This window comes from Rhinoderma darwinii, chromosome 1 (genome assembly GCF_050947455.1).
Source record: "Rhinoderma darwinii isolate aRhiDar2 chromosome 1, aRhiDar2.hap1, whole genome shotgun sequence".
Taxonomy (NCBI): Eukaryota; Metazoa; Chordata; class Amphibia; order Anura; family Rhinodermatidae; genus Rhinoderma; species Rhinoderma darwinii.
Window position 1 is genome coordinate 167656924 of NC_134687.1, and position 15990 is coordinate 167672913.

General features: G+C 38.3%; 1 protein-coding gene across 2 annotated transcripts in view; it reads right to left on the bottom strand.

Annotated features, from left to right (window-relative positions):
- Positions 1 to 5838: 5838 nt before the first annotated feature.
- Positions 5839 to 15990, bottom strand: part of LOC142738165 (bifunctional heparan sulfate N-deacetylase/N-sulfotransferase 4-like) — a 323501-nt gene continuing 313349 nt past the window's right edge. Inside the window, exons 13-15 of one of the 2 annotated variants that reach the window (XR_012880590.1) lie at positions 15882 to 15984; positions 13569 to 14071; positions 5839 to 6113 (exon numbers count right to left, since the gene is read on the bottom strand). Coding sequence is in view for 1 of the 2 variants with exons in the window: in XM_075849743.1 (XP_075705858.1) it covers positions 6072 to 6113; positions 13961 to 14071; positions 15882 to 15984 (256 nt within the window). In the remaining variant the exon portion in view is untranslated. The remainder of the gene's footprint in view (positions 6114 to 13568; positions 14072 to 15881; positions 15985 to 15990) is intronic. The other variant, XM_075849743.1, reaches the window with a different exon arrangement.

Genomic DNA, 15990 nt, shown 5'->3' on the forward strand with positions numbered 1-15990 from the left:
TAGTATTTTTTAAAATAATATATCACATAAAATTAGGTAATAATAAATAAAAATGTTCTCCTGGACAGGAGAATGCACTAGCATGATAAAGCAGTAATACCAATTCCTGAGAATTGCATTGGAGTTTATAGGACAATACTGAAAAAACTCTTTTAAAACACAGGTACTTGTCCCATCTCCTGACATGTCTGTTTTAGTAAATACATTAATTCCCCATGAAATAACAATTCTGGAAAATATTTTCTTAGAACTCTGCGTGGTGTCATTCCTCTGTTATTGCTCCTAGAAATTTATGAATACATTGATAACTGTCTGTTACTCTTCCCCTTGTCAAAGGGGTGTGTCTCTACACAGTCTCATTCTGCCAGCACTGATTGGACATTCTCAATCTGTTTAAAGACACCCCCACAACTGGTAACGCATAGTTGACCATTTAAACAGATAAAAAGGACTCACGATTGCAATGTAGATAATTTTTTTTTATTATATCTGATCCGAATAAAAGAACTTTAGTCGCATATAATCTTAAAAGCCTATTTCCACTGATAATCTCAAACTGTGACATACAAGTATGGCACTATATACAGGAGCGTAGCTAGGGGAGGCAGGAGGGGCATGTGCCCCGGGCACAACTTAGAGGGGGGCGCCAGGGCCGTATCGTCCATGACGGTGCAGTGTATGGCACTATTATATTTAGGGGCATAGTCTGTGGTATAATGAGAACTTTATCTTTGTTTATAGGTGTAGAATTGTTTTAAAAGTGAGAAGCTGAAGACATCTGAGCGGAAAACTGCAGAAATGGGCTGTGACCAGGAGAAGTCATCACAGAGGTCTGGACCGGATGGAGAAAAAGAACTAGAATCTGAGACGTCAACTGTGAGTCACTTAATGTAAATGTTTATTTTGCCTCTAATCAGTACTGTAGTCACTATATGATCTGCAGCTAGATGATGGGTGGTATGATTAGTATATGATTTTTTTTTGTGAAACAGCAACTCCCAGCATATCCTTACCATTGTTCGGGCCATGCTGGGAGCTGGAAACAATTTAGTGCAAACCTATATGGCAGGGGTTGCACTAAATTGAGCTGTATTTGTGCTGGTATTGTATATATGAACTGAGCTTGGTCCTGGTACTATATATATATGTACTGAGCTTGGTTCTGGGGCTGTATTTATGTACTGAGCTTGGTTCTGGAGCTGTATTTTTGTACTGAGCTTTGTTCTGGTGCTGTATATATGTAATAATCTTTGTTCTGGAGCTGTATATATGTACAGAGCTTGGTACTGGAGCTGTATTTCTGTACTGAGCTTGGTTCTGATGCTGTATTTATGTACTGAGCTTGGTTCTGGTGCTGTATGTATGTAATGAGCTTGGTTCTGGTGCTGTATATATGTAATGAGCGTGGTTCTGGTGTTGTGTATAAAACTATATTGCTTGTAAAATGTACAAATGTGTTTATGCTTAAGTTACATTAAAAAAAATGTGGAAAATAAATTACACATGATTGATTGGTAGAGAAAACAAACATGGCGAGGGGGAAGGAGATGTCGGAAAAGAGGTCGGGCCCCCCCCCCCCCCAAACTGAATCCTTGCCCCGGGTACTGGAGAACCTAGCTACGCCTCTGCTATATATTCTGCTATAGTAGCAAGTTAGCATAATCTTAATACTTATCTGTAGTTGCCAGCAGTGATCACATCCAGGTATAGGAGTCCCATATGGTTACTTTCTCTTTCTGGCTGATGTGAATCTCCGTCCAGTCGTCCAGTGTATCAACAGATGGATTCTGAATGGCAATCATTTTAGATCGGAGATGCCCTGGCCGGTGGCATAGCTCCAATGTTAGACAAATGAAGCGGTCCTGCTGATTGCGTGTGACGTCACTAGGGTACAGGTAGTGTGTTTATTTAATGGGAAAAGCACCTGTTAAACCCACACTTCCAATCTCATCTCCTTAATTCAAACACTTTTGCCAATTATCTCTGAAAGAAGCCGTTTAAAGGGTTGTCCCAGTATAAAAAATTATCACCTATCCACAGGATAGGTGAGAATTTTCTGATTATTGGTGTCCTCACAGCTGGGACCCCACCAATTACGAGAACAGGGGTCCTGAACCTCCTGTTTCTCCTCACTGCTCAACCGCAATGAGGCGGACATTGAATGGAGCAGCGGTCAAGCAAGTGCACTGCGTTCCATTTAAAGTCTATGGGAATGACGGAAACAGCCGAGTTCAGCGCTCGGCTGTTTTCAACATACTCAAAGACATTGAATGGAGCGTCGTGCGCATGCTTGACTGCTGCTCTATTCAAGCTCCTCCTCACTGCTGGGGGTGCATTAAGGAGGACTGAGGGTTCCCAAACCCTGGTTTTTGTGATCAGTAGGGGTCCCAGTGGTGGGGCCAAAACGATCAGAAAATAATCACCTATCTTGTGGATAGGTGATCGTTTTTTATTCTGGTAATACCCCTTTAACATTTATTTTTTCTCCATGCACTGTGGATGTTTATTCAATGTGCTCAACAAAATTCATGAGCATACAACACAGAGACAAATGTAATACAAATGTATTATATCTGATTAGAATAAAATAACTTTAGTTGCATATAACCTTAAAAGCCTATTTCCACTGATAATCTCAAACTGTGACATACATGTATGGCACTATATATTCCGCTATAGTAGCAAGTTAGCATAATCTGAATGCTTATCTGTAGTTGCCAGCGGTCATCACATCCAGGTATAGGAGTCCCGTATGGTTACTTTCTCTTTGTGGCTGATGTGAACCCCCGTCCAGTGTATCAACAGATGGATCCTGAATGGCAATCCCAGCCAGCGGTGATCACATCCAGGTATAGTTGTATGTTAATGCTTTAAGTTACATTGTGTTTGTCTATTATTATGAACAAATTTTATTAGTAATCAATGCAGAAATCCGGGTAATCCAGGTAATTTCAACTGTATAATAAACAGCTGCTAAAATAAATAAAGATCCTCAGAGGCCACGGATCCCGTGACTTTGACAGCCCCTGCGCAGCTGCACATACTGCACTAGCAGTATGTCTGCCTATGGGTTTGATCCTGACACATTTTGTAACACTTTGCAGGTCCTTTTGTTGTGGAGTGAGAATTTGAATTTCCAATCCAATGGCAGACCTACATTTTATATATATTTTTTATAAGATGTTAAATATTGATTGAATTTAAACATTGCATTAAAAAGGAAGATACACATCTTGTAATAATACTTGGAGGTCTGAGATGATTAATGATTGGTGCACAATAATAATCATATCTGTATAATGTAGATAGTAAAAAATGTAGAGCTGATCGACAAATATAAAAGTTTTCTGTCCCTAAATCATGAGGTAATACAACATAAAGCAAGACCCTAGTGCCCTTTTATTCCAGTTTCATTGTCTTCAGCAAGAAACACATAGATGTACATGAAATTTCAAAGACCAGCAGAAAATGTACTTTAATTGCATGAAGTTGGAAATGAAGAGGATTGTTCCATTTACACCCGCTGGCATTTATATTATGCTGAATGTCAGGGTAATATATTTCTCTGCACTTTATCTGGGCTGTACTAATTAATTGTCTACTCTGCAGCTATGTGCTTCATGCAACCTTTTAAATTTGAAAGAAAAAAATCTGAGTAAAAATATAATACGTCTTTAAAACCCAGAGGTAGTTTAATTTTTTTGTCACAGAGATCGCGTCTGATCCCCTGGTCTTAGGAAACAATTCATAACATTGTCAATGTGTATTAAAAGTGAATAACAAAGGATGAATATCTTAATTTGCACATTTTCTGTTTGTTTTTATTTTCCACTTCTGTCGATGTAACGGTATGAGGGCTTGTTTTTTTGCGGGATGTGTTATAGAGTTTCATGGCACCATTTATTGCACTATATAATGCGCTGATAAACTGTACAAAAATTCTTTGTGGGGTGAAGTGGGAAAAAACTGTGATTCCTCCTATTGCAGCAGATCGGCGCTGCAATGTAAAGAACAGTAACGTTTGTTTTTTTCAAAAACAAGCATTTTTGGCCAAGTTATGAGCATTTTTATATTTATGCAAATGAGCCTTTCTTAAGTACAACTGGGCGTGTTTAAAGTTATGTACAAGTGGGCGTGTATTGTGTTTGTAACATCTGGGCGTGTTTACTTGTTTTACTAGCTGGGCGTTGTGAATAGAAGTGTATGATGCTGACGAATCAGCATCATCCACTTCTCTTGGTTACCACCCAGCTTCTGGCAGTGCACAGACACACAGCGTGTTCTCGAGAGATCACGCTGTGACGTCACTTCCTGCCCCAGGTCCTGCATCGTGTCGGACGAGCGAGGACACATCGGCACCAGGCGACAGAGGCTACATCGACATACCTGCAAATGCTGATGCTGCTGCAGAATCAACTGTAGCCTCTGTCGCCTGGTTCCGATGTGTCCTTGCTCGTCCGACACGATGCAGGACCTGGGGCAGGAAGTGAGTGACGTCACAGCGTGATCTCTCGAGAACACGCTGTGTGTCTGTGCACTGCCAGAAGCTGGGTGGTAACGAAGAGAAGTGGATGATGCTGATTCCTCAGCATCATACACTTCTATTCACAACGCCCAGCTAGTAAAAGAAGTAAAAACGCCCAGATGTACACACACAATACACGCCCACTTGGACATAACTTTAAACATGCCCAGTTGTACTTAAGAAAGGCTCATTTGCATAAATATAAAAATGCTCATAACTTGGACAAAAATGCTCGTTTTAAAAAAAAACAAAAACGTTACTGTAATCTACATTGCAGCGCCGATCTGCTGCAATACGAGATAGGGGTTTGAAAATCTGGTGACAGAGCCTCTTTAACATCATGTTAACTTTATTCTGTGGATCAATACGATTACAGCAGTACCAAACGTATGTATATATTTTTTTATGTTTTACTACTTACAAAGAAAAAACTAATTGTTAAAAAAATGTGTTTTGTGTCGCCATATTCAGATACCCATATTCTGAGGGCTTGTTTTTAGCAGAACGAGCTGTAGTTTTTAATGGTATCATTTTGGGGTACGTGTGACCCTTTGATCACTTTCATTTTTTTTTGGGGAGACGAGGTGGCCAAAAAATAGCAATTCTGGCGGTTTACATTTTTCAAGGCGTTGACCATGCAGGTTAAATAATGTTACATTTACAGATGCGGTGATACCAATTATGTTTGTTTTATGTATTGTTTTTTACATTACTTTAGGGGAAATTGTTATTTAACTTTTAATATTTTTTTGTATATATATTTAATTATAAAAACTTTATTTTATTAGTCTCTCTAGTGGACTTGAACTAACAATGGTGGGATCGCTTGCACAATATACTGAAGTATTTATATATTGCTGTATATTGTGTTTTTTACCGGCTCCTATTAAGCCCTGCCTCTGGTCGGGCTTAATAGGAGCAGAAAGATGGCAGACCTGGTGGCCTTCATTAAGTCCCCAAGCTGTCATTTCTGCAAGTTCCATTCAAATTAAAGCAACTGATTCGTAGTCGCATAAATTTCTGCAACAAAATCTGTTACCTGTGAATCCACCCGAATAGGTGAAAAAACGAGGTTCCTAGACATATGTAACACACAAATGTAACAAATATATAACCATAGGAATTTTTGGCCAAACAAAAACCCATAATTGAACCATAGACTTTTGTAGGAAATGATTGGAGACCGACTGCTGGCAACTGTCACAATAACTGCTAATGCTTGTGTAATGACAGTATTGACTTTCCGAACAAACATTCATTCAAGCGCCAAGACCAACAAAAATCTTTATTTTGCTCTAGAGATCAAAGTGCTCAACGCAGTAGATGTAATAAAAGGCATAAATAAAAAGATTTTCTTTTCTAAATAAAAGGCTTCTTTAGTGGTTATTAATCTCTGTATATATATTACAATTCCAGTAAAAAATAAAATATATCTCAGTGGATAAGCATAGTCTCTTTTTCATGTGTTTCTTGTAAACTGCTGTCACATAGTCTGCTATATAGGAGGGCAGGAATGGTTTCCAATAGCTGGGGGTCTTCTCCAGAATTAGCTAAGACCACACGTTGATGTCCTCATTAAGTTAATACACTGCAACAATAAAACAAATGTCGATTAAAACTTGAGAAGGAAATGAAAGTCAATTAGGTAAATGAAATTGTATGTATACATCCAGAGATAATAATTTTCTAGACAGAAAGACATATAGGATAGATAGATAGATAGATAGATAGATAGATAGATAGATAGATAGATAGATAGATAGATAGATAGACAGACAGACAGACAGATAGAAAGAAGGATATGAGATAGATAGATAGATAGATAGATAGATAGATAGATAGATAGATAGATAGATATATAGATAGATAGATAGATAGATAGATAGATAGATAGATAGATAGACAGACAGATAGAAAGAAGGATATGAGATAGATAGATAGATAGATAGATAGATAGATAGATAGATAGATAGATAGATGAGAGGCAGACAGATAGATAGATACAGGGCCGCCATCAGGGGGTATTAGGGGTACTGATGTGAGGGGCCCGGCCAAACCTAAAAAGCCACACTGCAGGTCCATTATTTTTGCAGCGTGTGGATGAGATTTGTTCAAATCCCATCCACTCTGCTGCGACTGTAATACGCTGCGGATTTTCCACAATAAAATGTGTTGCATAAAATCCGTAGTGTTCATGCCTAGTGTGTTCCTACCCTAAGGCCGGATTCACACAAGCGTGTGCTTTTTGCGCGCGCAAAAAACTTGGCGTTTTGCGCATACAAAAGGTCCATAACCGCTCCGTGTGTCAGCAGCGTATGATGCGCGGCTGCGTGATTTTCGCGCAGCCGCCATAATTATGACACTCTGTTTGTATGTTTGTAGCACGTGGTGCTTTTCTGTTTTCATTCATAGTTTATACTGCTGCGGAAGTGCTGGGCGTGATTTTCACGCACCCATTGACTTCAATGGGTGCGTGATGCGCGAACAATGCACAAATATAGGACATGTCGTGAGTTTTACGCAGCGGACACACGCTGCGTGAAAATCACTGACAGTCTGAACGGCCCCATAGAGTAACATAGGTCCGTGCGAGGCGCGTGAAAAGCACGCGCGTTGCACGGATGTATTACACGTTCGTCTGAATAAGCCCTAACAATAAGGCCCAGTTCACAAAGTTTTTGGGCCTTGATATTGACTCGGACACTGCGTCAGAATCAGCACCAAACAACTTCCAAAACCGCCTCCCATTGATTTAATCTGAAATCAATGGGAGCCAGTCGCGGAAAAAATAAAAAGCAGCACGTCCTTTCTTGCCGCGGTTCCGCCTCTGACCTCCCATCGAAATCAATGGGAGGCAGAAAATGCATTTTTCGCTGCGTTTTTTGTCTGCTGTCCTCAATCGCCGCAGGCAAAAAACGCAGCAAGATAGTGTGGCCAGAATCTGCCTCAAAATTGCATTCTTTTGGTGAAAAAAACGGGCCCCATTGCAGGGGCCTGTTTTTTTTTCTACCAAAGGCAAGTCGCGGCAGTTGCCGGGCCCACCTTTCAATTAGGTTTGGCCGGGCCCCTCACATCAGTACCCCTAATACCCCCCTAATGGCAGCCCTGGGTAGCATGATATAGTGCTGGACGGAGTACCGTTAACAGGCGGTGCCACGATAGGGGGGGCCCAGAAAATTTTGCTGTATGGGGCCCTGAAATTCCTGATGGCGGCCCTGGATAGATAAATTAGATAGATAGATAGATAGATAGAAAGAAGGATATGAGATAGATAGATAGATAGATAGATAGATAGATAGATAGATAGATAGATAGATAGATAGATAGATAGATGATAGACAGACAGACAGACTGACAGACTGACAGACAGACAGACAGACAGACATACAGACAGACAGATAGATAGATAGATAGATAGATAGATAGATAGATAGATAGATAGATAGATAGATAGATAGATAGATATGAGATAGACAGACGATAGATAGATAGATAGATAGATAGATAGATAGATAGATAGATAGATAGATAGATAGATAGATAGATAGATAGATAGATAGACAGACAGACAGACAGACAGACAGATAGATAGATAGATAGATAGATGGATGGATGGATGGATGGATGGATAGATAGATATGAGATAGATATGAGATAGATATGAGATAGATAGATAGATAGATAGATAGATAGATAGATAGATAGATAGATAGATAGATAGATAGATAGATAGATAGATAGATAGATAGATAGATAGATAGATATGAGATAGATAGATATGAGATAGATAGATAGACATGAGATAGATAGATAGATAGATAGATTGATAGATAGATAGATAGATAGATAGATAGATAGATAGATAGATAGATAGATAGATAGATAGATAGATAGATAGATAGATAGATAGATAGATAGATAGATAGATGGATGGATGGATGGATGGATGGATGGATGGATGGATGGATGGATGGATAGATAGATAGATAGATAGATAGATAGATAGATAGATAGATAGATAGATAGATAGATAGATAGATAGATAGATAGATAGTATAGGCACATAACAGAAATTATACAAATATTGGTACTTTAAAATAACCTTCAATGTGTGGCCTATTAGGACATACTAATACAACTATGCAATTACACTATTGTATTTGTGTGTTTTATATTTCTGCCAACCTGGGAACTGTTTATGAAGCAAAAATGTGGTGGCAGCCATACATGGAATCATGATTGTTGACACAAATGGTTGGTGAGAAACCGTCCTGTCCATCAGCCCCCTGGAACCATTTTGTGTGATTTAAGCAAAATAAGAATATTATAAATTAATCTCTGTTGGAAAAGATATATAACGCATATAATTTTTTTATTAACCCCTTGAGAACCAGAACATTTTTTTCTTTTTCTTTGCAATCAGGCAGTCATACATTTTTTATTTTTTGTTTCGCAGTAGCTGTATGAAGCTTTGTTTTTTGGGGGCTGAGTTGTACTTTAGGTAGATTTGGTACATATACATTAGTGTTTCTTGTTTTTACATTTTTATTTTTGCAAAAAGTACAGAACAATAACTGTTATTTTCATAACCAACCACAACATCCCATATGCATAGATCCCGGAAACACACATTCATAAAAACTGTGCAGATTTAATTCATACTATATAATGTACATGTTACATATCAGACACTTAGCGCACACACAATGGATACATGTTGCGCACATGGCACTCACACATTAGGCATGTCACATATGCCACTCACGCATTAGACACCTGATTCATACACGTCACTCCCACATTAGACACATGCCGCATATGTACATGCCACACACACATTAGGCACATGCCACATACAGGCCACTCATACATTGTAAAGTTGGCGCATTAGACATAAGGAAAACAAGGCACTCAAAGGGCATTTTTCAGTCACTTATACACATATCAAATGTACAAATATACAAACATCACTTAAATACTTAAAGGGGTATTCTTATCCCAGACATAAATAGCATATCCTGTGGATATGCCATAAATGTACTAGATGGGAATACCCCTTTATCAAACCCCTTTAACAAACATCACTCAATCACATTGTAAAACTTACCTGCTTTCTTTTGCCCAATATCTTTGTATAGGTGGCAGCAGGCCCCTGACACAGCTCAGCTCTGCCCATTGTTAGTTAAGCCCAGCACCAACGTTAAGCCATGCCCCTTATGCCTTATTCAACAGCAATATGCTATGCAAATATGCTCATTTTTTTCACCTCCCAGCTTAGCAGTACTGACTGGCCACTCGATTAACTGCTACTGCTTTCTTGCTGGATAGTGCATGTTGGGATGTCCATCCCCTGTCTGGGCCCTTGTGCAGTTGAACCGGTGTGCGTTTGTGTATATATATATATATATATATATATATATATATATATATATATATATATATATATTATATATACACTGATCAGGATAATGTATAGATATATGTAGGGTTTGTATAGTATAGGATGAGGGCCGCCAGGGGCCACTTTCCAGTTGAGGGTCAGATAGAGAGGTCTGAATATCTGCCCTGTTGTTCTCTCAGTCTTAGGGTGAGATAGGGATGGCTACGACTGTCTCCTCTTTCCACAGACTAACGCTGGCCATTGTCTGCATTTTCTCCATTTAAACCATTTTTCAGTAAACATTAACTCATGGTGTGCTGATTTGGGCATATTTCTTATGCATCTGATCTCCTTGCTGTGCATACTACTGTTTTACAGTTGGTGGACTTTTATGGGGCTCTTCCAGTTCTCATACACTGGAGGTCTCCATATACCCCTTATTATCTTTCTTGTTTGTCCTGTGAGTTTATACACCTGATTTTAGGGGTAATTATTAAAGGTTATATTTTATAGTAGCTATCTATGCTTTTTTCGACTTTCCTTAATATTGAGGTAACTTTCCATGCACATTTTCCATCTGTTGCATGATATTTTGGATGGGCTTGTCTATATATACACTGATCAGCCATAACATTAAAACTACCTGCATAATATTGCATAGGTTCCTCTCATGCAGCCAAAACAGCACTGACCAGTTGAGGCATGGACTCCACAAGATCTTCGAAGCTGTCCTGTGGTATCTGGCGTCAAGACGTTAGCAGCAGATTCTTGAAATACTTTAGCGAGATGGGCCGCCATGGATCTGATTTGTTTTTCCAGCACATCTCACAGATGCTCGATTGGATTGAGATCTGGGAAATTTGGAGGCCAAGTCAACACCTTGAGCTCTTTGTCATGTTCCTAAAACCATTCTGGAACAATTTTTGCAGTGTGACAGGGAGCATTAGCCTGCTGAAAGAGGCCACTGCCATTAGGGAATATCATTGCCATGAAGGAGTGTATATACAGTATATATACTATACAGTAGCTTTATTGTTGAATCAGTCTAGGCAAGCTAGCCTTCGCTCCCTACATGCTTTAAAAAGCCTTGGCCACCCCTGTTCATGTCGCCGGTTCACTGGCTGTCCTTCTTTGAACCACTCTTCGTAGGTACTAACCACTGTATACCAGGAAAAACCCACAAGCCCTCATGTTTTGGAGATGATCTGACCCAGATTTCTAGCCATCAGAATTTGACCATTATCAAATTTGCTTAGATCCTTACGCTTGCCAATGTTTCCTACTTCCAACACATCGACATCTGCCTAATACATGCTATTTACTTCACCTGTACTAGTTTTACTGTGTTGTTTTTTTTTTAAGGCTGATCATTATATATATTTATATGTCTATCTATATACACTACCGTTCAAAAGTTTGGGGTCACTTAGAAATTTCCTTATATTTGCAAGAAAAGCACAGTTTTTTTCAATGAAGATAACATTAAATTAATCAGAAATACACTCTGTGCTAAATGTCTATTCTAGCTGCAAACATCTGGTTTTTAATGCAATATCTACATAGGTGTATAGAGGCCCATTTCCAGCAACCATCACTCCAGTGTTCTAATGGGTCATTGTGTTTGCTAACTGTGTTAGAAGGCTAATGGATGATTAGAAAACACTTGAAAACCCTTGTGCAATTATGTTAACACCGCTGTAAACAGTTTTGCTATTTAGAGAAGCTATAAAACTGACCTTCCTTTGAGCTAGTTTAGAATCTGGAGCATTACATTTGGGGGTTCGATTAAACTCTCAAAATGGCTAGAAAAAGAGAGCTTTCATGTGAAACTCGACAGTCTATTCTTGTTCTTAGAAATGAAGGCTATTCCATGCGAGAAATTGCCAAGAAACTGAAGATTTCCTACAACGGTGTGTACTACTCCCTTCAGAGGACAGCACAAACAGGCTCTAAGCAGAGTAGAAAGAGAAGTGGGAGGCCCCGCTGCACAAATGAGCAACAAGACAAGTACATTAGAGTCTCTAGTTTGAGAAATAGATGCCTCACAGGTCCTCAACTGGCAGCTTCATTAAATAGTACACGCAAAACACCAGTGTCAACGTCTACAGTGAAGACGCGACTCGGGATGCTGGCCTTCAGGGCAGAGTGGCAAAGAAAAAGCCATATCTGAGACTGGCTAATAAAAGGAAAAGATTAATATGGGCAAAAGCACACAGACATTGGACAGAGGAAGATTGGAAAAAAGTGTTATGGACAGACGAATCGAAGTTTGAGGTGTTTGGATCACACAGAAGAACATTTGTGAGACGCAGAAAAACTGAAAAGATGCTGGAAGAGTGCCTGACGCCATCTGTCAAGCATGGTGGAGGTAATGTGATGGTCTGGGGTTGCTGGTAAAGTGGGAGATTTGTACAAGGTAAAAGGGATTTTGAATAAGGAAGGCTATCACTCCATTTTGCAACGCCATGCCATACCCTGTGGACAGCGCTTGATTGAAGCCAATTTCATCCTACAACAGGACAATGACCCAAAGCACACCTCCAAATTATGCAAGAACTATTTAGGGAAGAAGCAGGCAGCTGGTATTCTATCTGTAATGGAGTGGCCAGTGCAGTCACCAGATCTCAATCCCATAGAGCTGTTGTGGGAGCAGCTTGACCGTATGGTACGCAAGAAGTGCCCATCAAGCCAATCCAACTTGTGGGAGGGCCTTCTGGAAGCATGGGGTGAAATTTCTCCCGATTACCTGAGCAAATTAACAGCTAGAATGCCAAAGGTCTGCAATGCTGTAATTGCTGCAAATGGAGCATTCTTTGACGAAAGCAAAGTTTGAAGAAGAAAATTATTATTTGAAATAAAAATCATTATTTCTAACCTTGTCAAAGTCTTGACTATATTTTCTAGTCATTTTGCAACTCATTTGATAAATATAAGTGTGCGTTTTCATGGAAAACACAAAATTGTCTGGGTGACCCCAAACTTTTGAACTATATATATATATATATATATATATATATATATATATATATCTGTGTTTTTGAAAGTGCTATATAATATAATGTTATAGATGCCTTAGTTCAGAATTAATTGGCAACGGAAATTCCTTTGCATTAGTACCCTAAGAGCTAAAGACTTTAGAACTAAAACCCGTTAATTGGGTTCTTAAAGTTTAGCGATTGTGACTCTGCAAGTATAATTGAACTAAAAGCTTTTGTGCAGTGATGACCTTTCAAGGATTACTATAAAGCTCTGGTGACATTATGGCAAAAGACTGAAGTCGGATTTTCTGTCAAAAACACAATCAAATACACATTTAGGCAGTAGATGTGTACGATGAAAAAAAATATCAATGACTAAAGGGAAGAAAATGATTTATACAGCACTTCTGACAGCTGCAGGAAGCAATTATTGAACTAAATTCTTTTGGAAATGACAGTTGGAGGCGCTACACACAGCGAACCCCTTTGCTTTTGCTAAAACATTGTAATTGTGTATTGCAAAAATCCCAATATCAAGAATATGATTGGTGAAGGAAACATAATTTGCCAAGCATTGTAAATGCTCAAAGTAAATTTAAATGTATTATATGAATGATAAGCGTTCAAAATATCATATTATTATGAGGATGTATACTGATTTATTCAACCTGGTTGTAAAACTAACCTTCAATTCCACTGCAAGCTAGTCCTGCCCATTGCTTTGGTTTTCTCAGACAGTAGTGCATGTTGTATTAAATGAAGGATTCCAATCATAAAACAGTTACTGGAAGTCTCTTAGGAGATGGGTGAAGTATAAGTCCCATGTTTGAAGTAGGAAAATATCTTGTACATTATAGTAATTCTCAGCTGTGCTGCTGGGAGAGCTCTGATAGTAATAGGGCTGATAAATTGCACCCTGTGCATTCACAATGTTCGTGGTTTTTGTGTTTTTCTGTGACTCATTACTAATAAATAATCATTAAGTGTGAGGGAAGGGAATTATATTATATTTTTTCTTAGTGGAAATACCACAAGGCTGTTATTGTGTATTAGTCCATTTCTTCAATGCTATCTCACTTTCTGTAACTCCTGTCTCAGCCAGGATGGTAACGGTTGCCCCAGTCGGTGTAGAAGTTTGGACAATTCAATGTTGTGATCCTGGTAATAGCTTGAAAGAAATACTCTCGACTGAAAATAAAAAATAAACATGATTACAGCTCATGACAATAATATTGTATCTCTTGTTAATATAATAAGAATACCAGACTGGTATGTTCGATACCTATTAAATATTGAGAACTCCGCCCCATAACTTAGATGTGATCGATATTAGGTCGATCCCGTGTGTCATAGACATGCAGGACCCGCTCTCAGCTGAGCCGTCAGTTGAGCTGAACTGACAGAATCGGCTAGGAAAGCACAATACAGCTTCTATGTATCCAGGATACATAGAAGCTGTATCATAAAAAGTAAAGCAAAACGTTTTATAAAACTCAATTAGAAAAGTCCTTAAAAATATAAAACACATTGATTTAATAATAAAAATAAAAATTTCCATTCCAAGTTGTACATAGCCTTTAAGTATCATTAATTTGGCGGTGGGCCAAGCTTCAAGTTGCAAAAGTTTCAAGCTACACCGGTGAGTGAGATATTCACATGCAGTATAGTCAGGTTAGAGACAGCTATTTCCATGTTTTATCAGAGAGCATTGCCCAAGGTTTCCATACTTTTGCGTTGATTGGCCCTAAGAAGAAAACATATTCTAGTAAGGCAACAACTTAATTTGACTATGAAGAAAAGCAATCTAGATGCTGGAAGAAAAAACAGCCGTTATAAACATGGACCAGTCATGATAAAGTCAATAATTTGAAGTAAATTAAAACAAAGAAACAAATAAAAATTTAGCAACTGATACTGATCAATTACATCAAAACCTCAGAATCAGCTTATAATGTACCAACACTATAACATAAGCCTACAAGTTCTTCGTTGCTTAGCAGATGTATCTGGGCATAGCAATCAGAATTAAACTTCTAAGTCTATATATTTAGTTGCTAATGTTTCTTAACTAATGAAAATAAAGCAATATAATTTTTTTTTATTATAAAAAACAACATAAATTATATAAATAGAACTTTTCAATGTTAAAAATGATGGAAGTTTAAAATGAAAAGCTTCTACTCATTTACAGTTGTGTAGTTCACATATTAACTTGTTAGAGTCACATAAATTTATCATAAAATTATATTGTGTCTGATGTTTAAAGGGGTATTCCCTGCTCATACATTCATGGCATATCAACAGTATATTTTTAAACGTGTGACAGGTGCGGGTTCCACTGACCCCCGCTCTGCCTGGTGAGATGGCTGCCGGCTGCCACATCCAGGCAAAGAAAGAATGCAGAGGTGGCCGTGCGGCTCTCTTCATTCTGCTCTATGGGAGTTATGAAACAGCTGGGCTTGCTTGCATTCTCTGACTGGACCCCTGTTCTCCACATAAGTGCGGGTCCCAGAGGTCGGACCCGCACATATCACACATTTATGGCATATCCTTTGGATATAATCATAAATGTGTGAGTAAAGAATACTTTTTTAAGTAACAGATTTTATCATTTTACTTAGCTGCCCCAGTAGGTAAAAATTAATGAATACTGCCCTAGTGTAATGGAATGAATTATCATTAATCTGGTAATTGTAATGGAGGGGTAGAATATGATGAGAGGAATATTTCAGTACCATTCATTATAGGCCCTTAATGTATTATGTCATTCATTGCCTTTATTCAGATTGGGAAGGACAACAATTCATACGTAGGCAGTATAGTTAATGTTACTACATGACTTAATATTCCAGTGTATGTTCCTATATAGTCTGATATAGATTTTTTTACTGCTGAATAATTCAATCTGCCAGTGGTTTATGTATCATATGTTAAATAATTATAATATATAAATATTATAATAATGAATGCTAATTTAAAATAAGGATAAGCCATTTACCTCCATATCCATTGTTGTGTATTGGCGGCTCTTATTTTTTCCAAGACATTTTGTTTTGCCTCCATCCAGTAACTGACACCAGAAGCCCTTTTCTGTACTGTATCTAAAC